At 44.5% G+C, this 18,155-nt stretch overlaps 1 protein-coding gene and 1 pseudogene across 1 annotated transcript; both read left to right on the top strand.

Moving 5' to 3' along the window:
- The first annotated feature begins 1,209 nt into the window (after nucleotides 1-1,209).
- LOC138801879 (prostasin-like) lies at nucleotides 1,210-10,282 on the top strand. The gene is made up of 5 exons (XM_069984975.1): nucleotides 1,210-1,366; nucleotides 4,522-4,726; nucleotides 6,143-6,408; nucleotides 8,608-8,705; nucleotides 10,142-10,282. The coding sequence occupies exons 1-5, from the start codon at nucleotides 1,210-1,212 to the stop codon at nucleotides 10,280-10,282; spliced, it is 867 nt and encodes a 288-aa protein (XP_069841076.1).
- Nucleotides 10,283-10,297: 15 nt separating this feature from the next.
- LOC138801881 (transmembrane protease serine 9-like) overlaps nucleotides 10,298-18,155 on the top strand; it is a 32,887-nt pseudogene continuing 25,029 nt past the window's right edge.

Here is an 18,155-nt window from a genome sequence, read left to right on the forward strand (position 1 = left end):
GGTTGTTGGTGCCAGAAGGGCTGGTCTGAGTATTTCAGAAACTGCTGATCTACTGGGATTTTCACGCACAACCATCTCTAGGGTTTACAGAGAATGGTCCGAAAAAGAAAAAACATCCAGTGAGCGGCAGTTCTGTGGGCGGAAATGCCTTGTTGGTGCCAGAGGTCAGAGGAGAATGGGCAGACTGGTTCGAGCTGATAGAAAGGCAACAGTGACTCAAATAGCCAACCGTTACAACCAAGGTAGGCAGAAGAGCATCTCTGAACGCACAGTACCTCCAACTCTGAGGCAGATGGGCTACAGCAGCAGAAGACCACACCGGGTGCCACTCCGCTCAGCTAAGAACAGGAAACTGAGGCTACAATTTGCACAAACTCATCGAAATTAGACAGTAGAAGATTGGAAAAACGTTGCCTGGTCTGATGAGTCTCGATTTCTGCTGCGACATTCGGATGGTAGGGTCAGAATTTGGCGTCAACGACATGAATGCATGGATCCATCCTGCCTTGTATCAACGGTTCAGGCTGGTGGTGGTGGTGTCATGGTGTGGGGAATATTTTCTTGGCACTCTTTGGGCCCCTTGGTACCAATTGAGCATCGTTGCAACGCCACAGCCTACCTGAGTATTGTTGCTGACCATGTCCATCCCTTTATGACCACAATGTACCCAACATCTGATGGCTACTTTCAGCAGGATAATGCGCCATGTCATAAAGCTAGAATCATCTCAGACTGGTTTCTTGAACATGACAATGAGGTCACTGTACTCCAATGGCCTCCACAGTCACCAGATCTCAATCCAATAGAGCATCTCTGGGATGTGGTGGAACGGGAGATTGGCATCATGGATGTGCAGCCGACAAATCTGCGGCAACTGTGTGATGCCATCATGTCAATATGGACCAAAATCTCTGAGGAGCTTCCAGCACCTTGTTGTATCTATGCCACGAAGAATTGAGGCAGTTCTGAAGGCAAAAGGGGGTCCAACCCGTTACTAGCATGGTGTACCTAATAAAGTGGCCGGTGAGTGTATATATACATATATATAAAAATATTGAAAAATGGAGCAGCACTTAAAGACTGCGGGTACCTTCTCTGTCATTAACTGCCAAAGACTGTGATCTTTTTATGCAACTGCTAGAGATGGTTCTGACGAATAATTACTTTATGTTTAACAATCAAGTGTTTTTACAGCAAAGGGGTGTGGCGATGGGCGCTAATGTAGCGCCCACATATGCAAATCTGGTTGTCACCTTCTTGGAGGAGCGTTATGTCTATGGAAGCCACCAGTTCCAGCATGTTCTGGTCTGGTGGCGTTTCATAGACGACGTGTTCCTAATTTGGACAGGAGGGGAGAGTGATCTATGTAAGTTCATTGATTTCTTGAACACACTAGACAGTACTATTACGTTTACGGGCACATACTGAAACAGTGAAATTCATTACTTAGATGTAAAAGTGACATTAACTAACAACAAACTATATACAGACATCTTTAGAAAACCTACAGACTGTAACAACACTCTACATTATACAAGTTGCCATCCCAGACAGATGATAAACTCACTGCCATATATTCAGATGCTGCGGGCTCGCCGCATTATAGACAGTGATAAACAATTGCCCGAGAACTCTACTGCATAAGGGTCAGGATAGAATATCCAGCATCAAAAGGGATACATTACTACAAAAGAGTACACAAAAAGAAACCAAACTTAAACGTATACCATTTGTGAGTACATACACTCCAATATCAGCCAGAATAGGACCAAGTATACATAAGTACTGGTATATATTGCGAGATTCCTTCCCTAACATTCCCGAACTCCAACTCCCCCCATTACTCTCTTACAGGAGGAACACTAACTTACGAGACAGACTTGTTAGAACAGTCATGTCTATAAGGAAAACTGACACTCAAACTTTTCTGTCTAGGCAGAAAAGAGGCTGTTACCCATGCCCAAACTGTATGACATGTAAACACTTGGTTAAGGGGACACATTTCATCCGCCCGGGTACAAAAGAAAAATACAAAATAAGACATTATTTAACATGTCAATCAGACTGGATAATCTATGTGATATGCAAAAAAATATATGTAGCTGAAACCACATATGATTTACGTACAGATTTGGCCAACATCGAATAGCAAAAAATGGATTTACCATTATCGAAACACTGTACAGAAGTGGGTCACTCTGAAAAAGAACTGAAAGTAATGGTAAGTGACAGAGTGCCTCCATTAAAATATGGTGGAGACAGACTCAATGTCTTAAAAAAACGTGAATTACAGTGGATTTTTTAAATTAAAAGCGTTAAGTGAAAGTGGACTCAATGTTGAGTACAAGGTTAACAACTCTATGTTCAGGTAACTTTTTTCTCCACTTGCCCAAAGCGGACTCATTGTGGTAAAAAATGTTAAATAATTGTGAAACACAATATACTATGTACTTACCTTATTTTTCGTCTATTGCAGATAATGTAATTAATAGGATGGAGAACCCACCAGGAGCAATGGGGGATAACTATCATCCAGCACACATAATTGGCCCCTGGAACACATGACGTGCTACACCAGAATACGGGATTCACACTGAGCGGCAATGCAGATTTACGTTTTGGACCTGGAGAGGTCCTCCGGAGTTCGGCTGAATAACAAGCGCCGCAGATCTCCTCTTTGGAGTGGGATAAGTGGAAGACTCATTTAGGCATCAGTTCACACTGGTGCTGTGACCACAATCCGGCTGAGGTGCTGTTCCGCAGTGACGTGCTACTCCCAGGTGAGCAACAAGCGTCATGTTGCTTAGTAACATCAGACAGGGTGCCATAAGTCATGTGACTTTACTTACCATACCGCCCTTCCTGCTACTCCCGATATCTCATTGGTGTGATTCTTCATCCTAAGATATGCAAAGTTGTTATAATATGGAACTTTGTACAGATACGGCTACTTGCCTATATGAACTTTCAAGCGATTTTATCACAGACACGGAATGGACACTATGTGATCACGTGACAAGTAACAATCACCTGATGTATGTAAATCACTGGGGATGCCTGGAGCAACCCTCGTGATCCTTAATCACAGCTGTAATGAATGTATAATTTAACTTTCACCAATCACAGAATGAGGTTTGGATATAAATGACTCACATGTGTTTCACTGGGCACGCTTGAAAATAGCGGAAGCTAGCCGCTGAAACGTCGCGTTTGTATGCTGCACAAGTCTTTTGAATAAACCGCATTTTTTTTAAGCCTACCAAGGAGTGCTGTGGATATATAGACAGCACAGCATACCATTATATATACAGCCCAGCATAGCATTATATATGTACAGCTCAATATACCATTTGCTTTCCCTATCTCCTGGTGACTCATTGTGAGGTGTCAGAAATCACTGCCCCTACATCCTTCTCTCCTGAAGTCTTTGCCAACACAGAACTGCCGATATAAAACTCGGATAGACGATTCCTCCTCCCCAAGTGGATTATTTTACACTTGGAAACACATAGCTACAGTTTCCATTGTTTGGACGCTTATCTAGTAAAGCTAAATCATTCTCTATATTACTGAGCCCTCCAGGAATATCAGTCCTATGGCACACACCAGACAATCCTTACTTACCAAAACTTCTCCTCTGTCACATGGTAGATAAATAAGCTACCACTGGTTATGGTATTGGAGATCATCATATGGTTTGTTCATATATATAATACTAAAATGGCGGACTAGATAGACCAGGTGGCCTTTTTCTGCCAACAATCTTCTATGGATATTGGAATGTAAACATGAAAAGGACACGGATATGACCAACATTAATCAGGGTTTTTCTGTTACTGTTTATGTAAATGATGTTCATGACAATTTTCAGTAACTCGATTTTCAAGAAATACCACACTAACAAAAATGACGAGAAATGTTAAGCCGCTTCTCGAAACACTGTCATGAGTATAAATAAGACCAACACAAAGGGGAGAGGGTCAGAGGTCCCAGCACCCTCTTCACCGAGAAGGTATATCTGCAATGTGGGGTAAAGCGAGGGGCACAGCGCCTCTGATACTCCTCATGGTCCTTGGTGGTAAGTAACACCTCTAATAGTCTAATAGGTGAGCTGCCCCTATTGTAATACACCTGTAATATTGTTACGCAGACTTGCCAAACTGTAACACTCAGGATTGGGCTCGAGCCTTGGGCTCGGAGAACATTGCCAACATGGAAAAGTTTGGCAAATCCACTCAACACCAGTCTCTAATTCTGCCTGTCCTTAAAGGTTTTGTTATATTTCTTAATTTTGTGGCTAAAGTTATACAGTGTTGTTACCATAGATTTGCTTCTTTATCTGTTCTTCCGAAAACGATAAAAAACTTTTTTTTTTAATTGCCTAACCCAATTATTATTTTTTTTTTCAAATTGTGGCTAACTTATAAAATCTATTATAAACTAGATCATAAATATACAGTACTTGTTTCCATATCTCTTTCCCCAAAAACCAACCAGAACATTTTACCCTTTCGCTCACAGTCTCCCCTTCTGTCTCCTACAACACAACCTGGTCCCCTCCGGTGTGCGGCGTTCCGGTGGTCTCCGGCCAGGCTGCTGAGGGTACAGATGCCCTGGATGGACAGTGGCCCTGGCAGGTCAGCGTGTGGTATTCGGGGTCCCATATATGTGGAGGGAGTCTGATCTCCAGCCAGTGGGTGCTCTCCGCTGCTCACTGCTTTATAAAGTGAGTACGATGACTGGTGACCATCACTCGTCTGTCGTCCCTCTAATATAACTGGGTTTAACCCCTTCCTTCCACAGCTATTTTTGTTTTTAGCTTACAGTTGTTATTGCTAGCCTTCTAAGGTCCAGAATGTTTTTATTCATCTGTCCTCAGAGCTTCTTTTTGGCCGTTGTAGTTTTTAGTGTCACCATAGTTTACCATATAATATGTCAGTTAGTGACATATATTGTTAGTGTCACCAGTGTTTACCATATAATATTTTAAGCAACCAAAATGTTGAATGAATATGAAAAAAAACTGCACAAAAATGTATTTGCACCATAGTTTCTTTAATAATCATTATGGTGCACTGTAGGGTGAAGTTTTCATCTTTTTTGCACTCATCTTCATTTCTCTTAAGAGAGTCGGTTACTCTTAATCATACTCCGATGCTGGTTGCTAAAGGACGGTAGAAGCTGTGTTTGTCAGCCAGCTCCTGCTGGATATTAGGCAGGCTCAGTTCCTGTATCCGCTCCATACACCCCATCTATCATTTACAATACTGTAGATGCTAAATAGGTGTTAAAGTGACTCTGTACCCACAATCTGTGCCCCCCAAACCACTTGTACCTTCGGATAGCTGCTTTTAATCCAAGATCTGTCCTGGGGTCCGTTCAGCAGGTGATGCAGTTATTGTCCTAAAAAACAACTTTTAAACTTGCAGCCCCGTGCCCTACGGCCAAGGCTTAGAGTATCTGTGCCCTAACCTTGCACCACCCCTCTGTCCCTCCTCCCTGCCCTCCTCATCATTAGAAATGCCCTTAGAACATTTTCTCCTGTCTGAACATTGCACAGGTGCTTAACAATCCAGCCCATGTGCCGTGCTGACACAGGTGAGGAATAGGAGACAATCTGCCTGGAGCATTCCTAATGATGAGGAGGGCAGGGAGAAGGGACGGAGGGGTGGTGCAAGGTTAGGGCACAGATATTCTAAGCCCTGGTCGTTGGGCACGGGGCTGCAAGTTTAAAAGTTCTTTTTTAGGACAATAACTGCATCACCTGCCAAACGGACCGCAAGACAGATCTTGGATTAAAAGCAGCTATCCGAAGGTACAAGTGGTTTGGGGGGGGGGGGGGGGTCAGATTGTCGGTACAGAGTCGCTTTAAAGTCTTGCAGCCATGTAGGGATTGGAGGTCAAATGTCGGGGAATGGGTTACGCAATCTATTCCATGAATGGGGAGCTTGGAGTCTTGAAGTTGCCTTACCCTTCCAATGTTCTGTCACTGTAAAGGATTTTCAGATGTTTCCGGCTCTGTACACTTTGAGATACTTAGAGAAATGATGAGATATATAATTAATGTGATCACACAATCTGCAATGAATCTCTTACATATAGATCTCATGCTTCTTTGTGATTCCCTTTTTTCCCTCACCAGCTCGGATAAGCCGCAGCATTACTCTATACACCTGGGGAGAGATCACCTCACAGCGGGGGATAATCTCACCGCTCAGGTCAGTGATATCATCAGACACCCCCAGTATACAGACCCCGGAGGCCGAGGGGACATTGCTCTGCTGAAGCTCTCCAGCCCCGTCACCTACACCCCCGACATCCTGCCCATCTGCCTGCCACCTGCTGCCGCCACCTTCCCCTGCGGCATGGAGGGCTGGGTCACCGGATGGGGTAACACTTCTATTCAGGGTGAGTCTTATATTTTAATGTTTATTTGAAGTGTAACGTTCTATAATCAGTGACTTATGTCCTATATACCAAATGGTGCCAAAAATGACAAAAAAATGACCTGGAGATTGCGCTCACCACCAAACAACGTAGTAGAATCCGATGTTCACATAAAACACGATTTATTCAGTCCAACAATAACGCGTTTCAGGGCTATGGCGCCCCTTCGTAAGATTCAGGACAAACTTCTTTGTCCTGAATCTGACTAAGGGGCGCCATAGCCCTGAAACGCGTTATTGTTGGACTGAATAAATCGTGTTTTATGTGAACATCGGTTTCTACTACGTTGTTTGGTGGTGAGCGCAATCTCCAGGTCATTTTTTTGTCATTTTTGGCACCATTTGGTTTTACCTGACTCCACGGGACCTTGCATAAGGAGCCCGGTTTAGACCTGTTGTGAAGACTGCTGCTACCCCTATCCCTGGGAGGTGTGTTGAACACCATTACATGTGCTGCTGGGTGTTGTGGCTCTGTTTCCACAACCCCAAAAGGTGAGCAATGATTTTTTACATGTGTTAGATCATTATTTCTATCCAGAGGTACTACTCTATGAGGCGCTCTGCCTTTTTTTGTTCTTTGTTTCTACTTATGTCCTATATACACATCCCTCCATCTCCTCTGTACATCTGTAGGGTATACGGCTTATAATCTCCTATATACAGATCTCTCCATCTCCTCTGTATATCTGGGGATATACGGCTTATAGTGTCCTATATACAGATACATCTTCCCTGTATATCTGTAGGGTATATGGCTTATAGTCTCCTATATACAGATCTCTCCATCTCCTCTGTAGATCTGGGGGGTATACGGCTTGTATACCAAATCAAAAACCTGCTGTAAACCTACTAGTACTAGTCCTGGCTGCCTGGAGCAGCTATGGGTAAAGGGTTCATTCTGGGCTCAGAGGGAAGCAGTGGTCACACACCATCCAGTGCCATGTGTAGGCAAGTTGGGGGCAACACATGCACATCAGCGGCGGGAGATGTCCGGACATGGCCCATGGGAGTTGAAGCACTCACCACTTGGGTTATGTCTGTGCACGCAGGGTCTAGGCTGTCTGAACATGCTGCAGCCTCACTCACACTCAGTCCTCCGGCAGCAGGGAGAGGAGATAAGGCTGAGCAGCTCGCTTCCACAGGAGGATCTACACAGTTCAAAAGTGTACCTGAAGCTGACGGGCACCAGAGGAGAGCCGGAAGACGTCCGATCACCAGCAGAATTAATTAGGTAGCAGTCGGGTAAAATTAGAGGGCTTTCCACCCAGTACAGTATCAGGGTGAGGTCACAGTGGGGCTTGATTTATGATATCTTGCTCATTTACTGAGTTACAATTTAAAAAATTTTTTTTACTTGTTATGTAAAACGCTCTCAGACCAAGTTACTTGTAATCTAAGGTTTTACTGTAGTGTCCTGTGTGTCAAACAAAATAAAAAAAGAGCTGGCTAAAACAGACTGCACCTCAAAATCAACTATACAGTATGCAAATATCGGGACAATCCGAAAACTAACACAGAAGCCAGATACATCCAAAAAAAATGTGAATGGAGAACGCAGTAATATCAAAGTAATGCTAAAGATAATAATGCACGTGCAAATGAATACCAGTAGTGCAATATCACTAGTGTCAGATGCAAATAGGCTGCAAAGTAGACAAGTCTAAAGTGCAAAAATAGTTTCAAGGTACAAAACCCAACCGTAAATTTAATGGAAATATCTGGCCTAAGACCCCTCGCATTCTGTCACTAAGGACTTCCTCTAGCATGACACCCCATGCATTCTATCACTAAGGACTTCCTGAGGTCTGAGTCGCCACACGTTCTGTCACTAAGGACTTCCTGAGGTCTGAGACCCCACGCGTTCTGTCACTAAGGACTTCCTGAGGTCTGAGACCCCACGCGTTCTGTCACTAAGGACTTCCTGAGGTCTGAGACCCCACGCGTTCTGTCACTAAGGACTTCCTGAGGTCTGAGACCCCACGCGTTCTGTCACTAAGGACTTCCTGAGGTCTGAGACCCCACGCGTTCTGTCACTAAGGACTTCCTGAGGTCTGAGACCCCACGCGTTCTGTCACTAAGGACTTCCTGAGGTCTGAGACCCCACGTGTTCTGTCACTAAGGACTTCCTGAGGTCTGAGACCCCACGCGTTCTGTCACTAAGGACTTCTTCAAGCACAAGACCCGATACGTTCCATCACTAAGGACTTCCTCAAGCATGAGACCCCATGCGTTCCGTCACAAGGTTTGATAAATCTTGTGGTGAGTACATATAGAGTTAATACATATGGACAGGGGGGTGAATACATATAGTTTATATATGTATATGGAGAGTGAATAAACTTGGGAGGGATACGTAAAATATAAAATTACTAGTAATGAGCGAGTACTAAAATGATTGGGTGCTCGTTACTCGAGATGATTATTTCCCGATACTCGGGTGCTCGTTTTGAGTAACGAACCCCATTGAAGTCAATGGGAAACTCAAGCATTTTTGCAGGGGACCCAAGCTCCGCACTGGGAAGGTTGTGTGAAAACCTTCCACCTTAAGAAAATGATGGAAACACCACAGAAATGGACAGGAAACAGCAGGGGCAGCATGCATAGATGCTTCTGAGGCTGCCTAATCGCACTATTACGCCAAATTCTGGGCAACAGCATGGCGGTGAGAACACAGTGAACCATTAAAACAGAGGTAGCATATGAACCACCCAAAAACTTAGCCTGACACCACGGAGATACAATAGATGAACAGACAGCCCTGCAAAATAGTCGAATTTGAATTTGACTATTAGTCAAATTGAAGTTGATTTGAAAATTGAAATTGAAGATTAAAAAAGGGCCATAAAGTGGCCTTTAATGAGCAGCTGACTACTGCCTTTGAAACAGCTAAAAAATGAAAGGATGGCAGAGGACACCTGCACGTTCACATCCACAGATAATACGGTTCGAAATGGACAACACAAGGATGCTTAATTAGGATCCACCATTATTACTGTCTGTTCCTTTGAACAGTGGTGTGTATCTTGGAGATACAATAGATGATCAGAAAGCCCTGCAAAAAAGCACTTGAATTGAAGTCGATTCGATTTGAAAATTGAAATTGAAGAATAAAAAAAAAGACCATAAAGTGGTCTTTACTGGCCTTTAGATGAGGCAGGCATGGAACCTCCCAAAAATTAGGCCTGACACAGTAGAGTACCGAGGGGCAGCCACCGCCATGAGGTTCCCAAAAGCCTGTCTCTACCAGCCGATAGGGCAGCATCTCCAGGCTCAGCAGTTTGCCTATGTGCACATTTAGGGCTTGTGCATGCGGGTGAGTGGCAGTGTATTTGCGCTTCTGTTCAAAGGTCTGTTGTAAGGACAGTTGAACGCTGCGCTTGGACACCTTGCTGGAGGGTGTGGAGCATAGTGTAGGTGAAGGGTTGGGTGTAGGGAGGGATGCACGTCCGAGTAAGGAGTACCATCGAGTACCCTAATACTCGAATGAGCACCAAGCTTGGACGAGCATGTTCGCTCATCACTAAAAATTACAATCAAAACCAATTTAATCTGATAGAATAACCCCCCCCCCCCCCTCCAGGGATTAAAGCAAGAGAAGACAAGAAGACAAGAGTCAGAGTCTGCATAGGGGAATATGGGTGAGGCAGAGACAGTTATGCTGTGTACAGATAACCTTGTGGTTATTATCCCTAAAGAGTTACAGCGACCAGGCGGGTGTAAGAAATGTGGAAAATATTCATGAAAGTGTAACGTTATCACTCAACGCTAGAGTCCTTGGATTGGTGGTTATGACAGAAAAACACATGAAAACACAGATGAAAGACGGCAAGTGGTGACGGACAAGCCATCCGATGACTCCATCAAGTGCCACTGGTTACATGAAAAGAGAAGGAGCTGCCGAAGACTCGCCTTCCCACCGACAGAGACAATTTAAAGGGTTTTGAGGGGAAAGATGGATTAAAGAGCTTCTAAAATGTTTCCTGCTATAAAATAACATTTCCATGTATTTCCAGGTAATCAGGAATTTCCCAAAAGTTTTGAGAAGGTCAAGACTTTTCTTATTGACCAAACAAGATGTGATGGTCTGTATCGTACAAGCTTCTCCAGTAACGTCTCCATCATTCTGGATGACATGATATGTTCTCACTCCAGAGATAAAGGCCTCTGCCAGGTACTGTGAACAGAACATGGGAACACAATGCTTTCTAGGTTAATATCGACCATAGTTAGCGATTAGCGAACTTCCCCAATCGAGGTTCATTGTTAACTTAATGATTTGCTCATCTCTAGTCTTGCCTTTATAGAAGGTGTATGGGGGTAGTAGTTATACAGTATAATGGTGGTGACTGCATAGAAGGTGAATGGGGGTAGTAGTTATATAATGGTGGTGACTGTATAGAAAGTTTATGGGGGTAGTAGTTATATAATGGTGGTGACTGTATAGAAGGTGTATAGGGGTAGTAGTTATACAGTATAATGGTGGTGACTGTATAGAAGGTGTATGGGGGTAGTAGTTATATAATGGTGGTGACTGTATAGAAAGTTTATGGGGGTAGTAGTTATATAATGGTGGTGACTGTATAGAAGGTGTATGGGGGTAGTAGTTATACAGTATAATGGTGGTGACTGTATAGAAGGTGTATGGGGGTAGTAGTTATATAATGGTGGTGACTGTATAGAAGGTGTATGGGGGCAGTAGTTATACAGTATAATGGTGGTGACTGTATAGAAGGTGTATGGGGGTAGTAGTTATATAATGGTGGTGACTGTATAGAAGGTGTATGGGGGTAGTAGTTATACAGTATAATGGTGGTGACTGTATAGAAGGTGAATGGGGGTAGTAGTTATATAATGGTGGTGACTGTATAGAAGGTGTATGGGGGTAGTAGTTATATAATGGTGGTGACTGTATAGAAGGTGTATGGGGGTAGTAGTTATATAATGGTGGTGACTGTATAGAAGGTGTATGGGGGTAGTAGTTATACAGTATAATGGTGGTGACTGTATAGAAGGTGAATGGGGGTAGTAGTTATATAATGGTGGTGACTGTATAGAAGGTGAATGGGGGTAGTAGTTATACAGTATAATGGTGGTGACTGTATAGAAGGTGAATGGGGGTAGTAGTTATATAATGGTGGTGACTGTATAGAAGCAGGCAAACCTCAGGCGGCCGCCCCCTCGCTAGCAACAACCCCCCCCCCCCACCGTAACTGAATCACCCGCGCCTGCACAACCCCGCCCTCCCCGGCCGGCCCTGCAGCCACTCACCTGTCCTGCAGCAGCCGTCCGGTCCCGCCGCCAACGCTCACCGCTGTCCCGCGCCGTCAGTCAGCAGCTGTCATCGCCGCCAACGCTCACCGCTGTCTTCCCGGCCCTGCAGCCGCTCACCTGTCCTGCCGCCGATGGGTTGTCCTGCCTCCAACGCTCACCGCTGTTCCCTTCCGTGCTCCCGCGCCGTCAGCCAGCAGCTGTCATCGCCCTTCAGCGAGTCGTGAGTGCTCAGGGTCAGCAGGGGCGTGATGCCCCCACTGACCCCGGGCACTCATGACTCGCTGGAGGGTGATGACAGCTGCTGGCTGACGGCGCGGGACAGCGTTGAGCGTTGGCGACGGGACAGCTGCGGCAGGACAGGTGAGCGGCTGCAGGGCCGGGAAGACAGCGGTGAGCGTTGGCGACGGGACAGCTGCGGCAGGACAGGTGAGCGGCTGCAGGGCTGCTGCCTGCCGCCCCCTGCAGGGGCGCAGAATCTGCCGCCTGATCTCATTCCGCCTCATGGCAGAAACGGCCCTGTATAGAAGGTGAATGGGGGTAGTAGTTATATAATGGTGGTGACTGTATAGAAGGTGTAAGGGAGTAGTAGTCATGTAATGGTGGTGACTGTATAGAAGGTGAATAGGGGTAGTAGTCATGTAATGGTGGTGACTGTATAGAAGGTGAATAGGGGTAGTAGTCATGTAATGGTGGTGACTGTATAGAAGGTGAATAGGGGTAGTAGTCATGTAATGGTGGTGACTGTATAGAAGGTGAATAGGGGTAGTAGTCATGTAATGGTGGTGACTGTATAGAAGGTGAATAGGGGTAGTAGTCATGTAATGGTGGTGACTGTATAGAAGGTGAATAGGGGTAGTAGTCATGTAATGGTGGTGACTATAATAATTTTTGATTCTTCCCATATTTAATAACATCTGAATTGTTGACATCTGCACATTTATATCTTGCAGAGAGATTTCGGAGGCGCCCTAATGTATGAAGCGCAGGGCGTCTGGTATCAGGCCGGTGTTATCAGCTGGGGGTTTGGTTGTACTAGTATAGATCGCCCTGGGGTGTACACCATGGTACCAACCTACATCTCATGGATCCAGAGCTACGTACCAGAGCTGCCACAAAACATAGGAAGCATCTCCAACCCGACTATAGACTGTGACCGATCCTACAGGCCCAGCTCTGCCACCAGTGAGGAGACTCTCTTTATAATATAACTGTCTTGAATTATTTTATATAGATTTATGTAGTTATTTATATATTTGCCTTTGTTCCTCCAGATGTTTCCTCGCTCCCCCTGGATTCTCGGGCAGCCAGTTCTGTTTGTGGCTCTCCGCTGGTGTCAAGCCGTATTGTAGGTGGCACGGCGGCTGTACCGGGAGAATGGCCATGGCAAGTCTATGTGGAATACTGTTTGTTCTCATCCTGTTCTTTATGTGGAGGATCCCTGATCGCCCCTCAGTGGGTAATGAGCGCTGCCCACTGTGTTGACTTGTAAGTGCCACCACACCTGTTGTGTGCTCCGTGTAACCTCGGCTCCATTTGACCATATATACAGGCCCGATTCTGCCATGAGGCGGAATGAGCATGCCGCCTCAGGCGGCAGATTTTGCGGTCCTGCAGGGGGCGGCATAATATTCCCCCTGCTGTCATTTGTGTTAAGTTTCACTTAACAAAAATGACAGCAGCCGTGCAGCCGGCCCGCCGCCCACGGTCACTGCTGTCCCCACGGCCCGCTGGGATCCTGCGATGTCACCCCGCAGCACTCCTGGGTGACTTGGCTGTGGTGAGTGGCCGGGGTTGGCGGGGTTTACGCTGTGGCGATCGCTTCTCGGGGGGGGGGCCTTGCTGCGGGTGGGTGCGGGGGTTCGGGGCTTGCTGCGGGTGGGCGCGCAGGGGGTGTTCGGGCGTTAGTGAGGGGGAGGCTGCCTGAGGTTTGCCTCAGGCGGCAGAGACCCCAGAATCGGCCCTGCATATATACTCTCCTTTAGCTATATAAAGTTGACTTTGTACTGCAACCTTAAAATGCATTTTTTGTCAACTGTTTATATGTGCATTTGTGGGATTAAAACCAAAGGGGAAAAAAAGCACAGAAAGAATGATCCTTATTTAAAATGATTGGGGTTCGATTTTGAGAGACATTATAAAAGGAATTTGATAGGGGAAGTGGGGCCCTCCCACAGCACAGAGTATTTCAGGGGTCCTGTCCACTCATGGTGGACAACTTCTTACACACCGAGACTGATAAAAGATGCTTTTCCCCTTTTTCTCAGCGATATTACTCCCTATTACTATACAGTGTATTTGGGAGCACACACACTGCAGTATTTGGATTCTAATGTGGTCATTAGCGGAGTGCAGAGGATTGTCTACCATCCCCAGTATACCAGTGTTACGAGCGGAGGAGATATAGCTTTATTGAAACTCTCCTCACCCGTCACCTACACCAAGTACATCATGCCCATCTGTCTTCCCTCGGTCACCTTCCCCTGTGGCATGGAATGCTGGGTAACCGGCTGGGGAAAAATCAGCACAGAAGGTGAGATACTACAGGAAACCGTTCTTATATTTCCAATGTAGCCAACTCCTGTCCATTTCCTTTACTTTATTTCCACTCTTTACATTCTTCTTATTCTTAAAGGGAATGTCCAGGCAGATTTTCTTCTAAATTAGCCCAGGATCCCAATCCCAGAGATTATCATGCAGAAGCCCTAGACAACTTTTTTAATGGCCTTCTCTTGCTTCGTGTCCACGTTCTTCACATCTGTCATGTTCTATACGTCCCCCCCCCTCAGTCATGTGCTTCAGGTCCCCCCATATGTCATGTCCTTTACATCCTCCACATCTGTCATGTCCTTAATGTCCCCCCCTCTGTCATGTCCTTCCCGCTCCCCACGTCTTTCATGTCCTTCACATCCTCCACATCTGTCACGTCCTGCATGTCTCCCACATGTTCTATACGTCGTTCACATCTGTCACGTTTTTCACATTCTCCACAATTGTCCTTCATGTCCTCCAATTTGTCTTTATGTCCTCTACATTTGTCATGTTCTTTACATCCTCCACATCTGTCATGTTCTTCATGTCTCCCACATCTGCGACGTCCTCCACATCTGTTATGTTCTTCATGTCTCCCTTATCTCTCATGACCTTCACAACCACCACATTAGTTATGTTCCTTACGTCTTCCACATTTCTAATGTTCTTTTCGTCGTCCACATTTGTGATGTTCATGTCTTACATATTGGTCATGTCCTTCACGTCCTCCACATTTATCACATTCCTCATGTCCTCCACATTTGTAATGTTCACGTCTTCCATATTTGTCATGTCCTTCATTTCCTCCACATTTGTAATGTTCACGTCTTACATATTGGTCACGACCTCCACATTTGTCATGTTCCTCATGTCCTCCACATGTTTGGCCAATCAAGTCTAAGGTGTATGGGGGCCTTAATGGTTCCAAGAGAACTATAAACTTTATGTACTTTTATAGTAAGTCTGCCAGATCCACAGACCCTCCAGAAGGTGACAGCTCAACTAATAGACCGAACACAATGTGACCAGATGTATCATGAGGGAAATTCAGTGAGCAGCAGCCAAAGAATAATTCTGGATGATATGATTTGTGCCGGGTATAAGGAAGGACTGAGAGGCACCTGCCAGGTGAGATCAATTGGCCTACAGTAAATACATTGACCATAAATCATTGATTCCGAGTTTATATTTGTAATCACATTATTTTGCTATGAAATTTATATTTTCTTGTTACTTGCTGTTGTTTCTTTATTTTCTTCATCTTCTTTGCAGGGAGACTCTGGAGGACCTCTGGTGTGTAAAGTGCGTGGGGTCTGGTACGAAGTTGGCATTGTAAGCTGGGGGGCTAAATGTGGTCAACCAAGAAAACCAACTGTGTACACCCAGGTGACCTCATACCAGTCATGGATCAGGAACTACATCCCAGATATAACATTTACCGAGGTGACTAACATCCCAGAGCCAAGTGTGAAGTGTTCAGGAAGTCTCTGCCTTCCAGATCCAGCATGGACACTCCTAACTCTACTGACATGGATACTGAGCTCCACGTGACTCCACCAAACATCTCGCTAAGAGCAGCTCACATCTGACTTTGTATTTGCCTTCCTCAAACCGCACAACAATTCTAAATAAAGGGCTACTCTGGCAAAAATCTTTTTCTTTTTAAATGAACTGGTTCCAGTTCATAGATTTGCAATATACTTCTATTTAAAAATCTCCAGTCTTCCAGTACTTATCAGTAGTGATGATCGAACAGTAAAATGTTCGAGTCGAACCTTGAACAGTAGTGAAGTTGGGTTCGATGTTTGACTTGAACTCAAACCCCATTAAAGTCAATAGGAGATGTTTGGGTTAATTTTGACACCTATATGTAGTAGGAGAAGCTGGAATTACCACCCAGAAGAATAAGCTGGAAACATGGAACTCATAGCCTGAAATTTGGCTGTGAGAATAAAAGAAAAAAAGGGGGATAAAATACTGCATGTCCAAGAAATAAACGTTACGACTCTGCAGGCTTGTTCCCAAAGGGGAACATGGAGTTTTAGCTGACGGGCGCTGCTATAGGGGGTGCAGTGGTAGCAGCCTCTGCAAGCTGGAGTAGATTAGACAGCAGTACCATTGGCGGTCAACTGTATCTCCACTTCTTCTATCTTCCTACACCTGTTGTTGCTCACTTACAACCTCTAGTTGTCACCAAGTTCAAAAGCTAAATGTGTGGCACAAGATATATGTAATATAAAATACAGAAAAGTATATATATATATATATATATATATATATAGAGAGAGAGAGAGAGAGATCACAATAATGCACTGGTATATTTCAATATTCGGTGCACCTAAAAGTTGCTAAAATTACGCTTTTTGATGTTTAGAAAGATTTAGCAACAGAGAGAACTATTAATAGAGATCTATTTCCTGGATATATATCTGTATGACAATAGCACACGGTATATTTGAAAGGTATTTCACCTATAAAACTAAAAATAGGGGGCTTTTACCCATTAAGGATAAATTTAACTACCAACAGAAGTTGAGATTATTTTAAAAAAAATTATTCAGCAATGCAAACTGACAAAAATGGGCTTTTTACAAACGAAGGATAAATTTAACCACTAACTCCTCTGTACCAAAGATTGATTAATCTAACAGATGTTGAGATTATTTTAAAAAAATGTTCAGCAATGCAAACTGACAAAAATGGCCTTTTTACCCACTCAGGAAAAATTAAACCATCAACTCCTCTGTATCAAAGATTAGTTCGTATAACAGATGTTGAGATTGATTTTTCAAAAAATTATTCTGCAATGCAGACTGTCAGAAATGGGCTTTTTACTCACTCAGGAAAAAATTAACTACCAACTCCTCTGTATCAAAGATTGATTCACTCAGGAAAAATTGGTAGCACTGGTGGCAGCGAGAAGAGCCCAGCGAGGAAGACAAAAGTTGCGGTTCAACTAAATTAGGTAGCAGAACATGGCCTACAAAGATGATGAGGAGAAAGAGGTGTATGCAGTGCGCATCAAGTTCAAACAGGTGTATTTTTCAAAAATAAATTCAGCTGTAACACTTTGAACATTAAATGTGGGCAGCAGTAGAATCCAATTTTTAGAAGCAGCAGGCATGGGAGCTACAGATGTGAGATGTAGTGTAGTGGAAATGTGTATTTCACATTTTCAAGAAGACAGTTTACTAGTCAGTGACATTGGCAACAAAGGCAACAAAATTGTCAGAGATCCACACTTGATTCATTTTTATAAATGTCAAACGATCCACATTGTCAGTTGATAGACGGATATGTTTTTTAGTTATAACCCCGCCAGCTGTGCTGAATGTGCGTTCCAAGATAACACTGACTGCTGGGCAAGATAACAATTTTATGGCATGTCGAGCAAGCTCAGGCCATTCATCCAGTTTGGACACCCAGAAGTTGAATGGGTCAAGACCAAGTCCAAAAACATTGATGTTGAAGCGCAGATAGTCATGGACCATGGTCTTAAGGCGGTCTCTGTGTATCATAATGCTGCCCTGCCTTGCCGGCGTTGGTGAGGTGTTAAAAATTGATTGCCAAATGTCACATAGAATGGTTCTGCCACACTGCCTGCTGCTGCTGCGGCTACTTGTGATTCTACTGCTGCCGAGTTGCTGACGCTGTTCCACTGTAACATTAGAATGTGAAGACCCAAAAGTTGTCTTGAGTAGAGATGAGTTTTCCAGGCGGTCCTTATGCTGTATCCACCCAGTTTACGGAGGCTGCAGACAGCGGGAATCAGAAGCCAATAGTTCAGGTTAATACGAACCCGAACTTCAGCAAATTCGCTCATCTCTAGTCTTGAGTTGGTCAATGAGCACTGTCTCAAAATCTTGCACTCTACTATCAATTTTTGGGTGGAAGGGAATTGCTCACTTT

The sequence above is a fragment of the Dendropsophus ebraccatus genome, chromosome 9 (assembly GCF_027789765.1).
Source record: "Dendropsophus ebraccatus isolate aDenEbr1 chromosome 9, aDenEbr1.pat, whole genome shotgun sequence".
NCBI classification, from domain to species: Eukaryota; Metazoa; Chordata; class Amphibia; order Anura; family Hylidae; genus Dendropsophus; species Dendropsophus ebraccatus.

Excerpts from the sequence above, each read along its gene's own strand:
- LOC138801879 (XM_069984975.1), top strand. The coding sequence starts at position 1,210 with ATGGGCGCTAATGTAGCGCCCACATATGCAAATCTGGTTGTCACCTTC. Across the intron at positions 1,367-4,521 it reads AGGAGGGGAGAGTGATCTAT|TCTCCCCTTCTGTCTCCTAC; the intron begins GTAAGTTCATTG and ends TTTCGCTCACAG. Across the intron at positions 8,706-10,141 it reads AAGGTTTGATAAATCTTGTG|AGTTACAGCGACCAGGCGGG; the intron begins GTGAGTACATAT and ends TTATCCCTAAAG.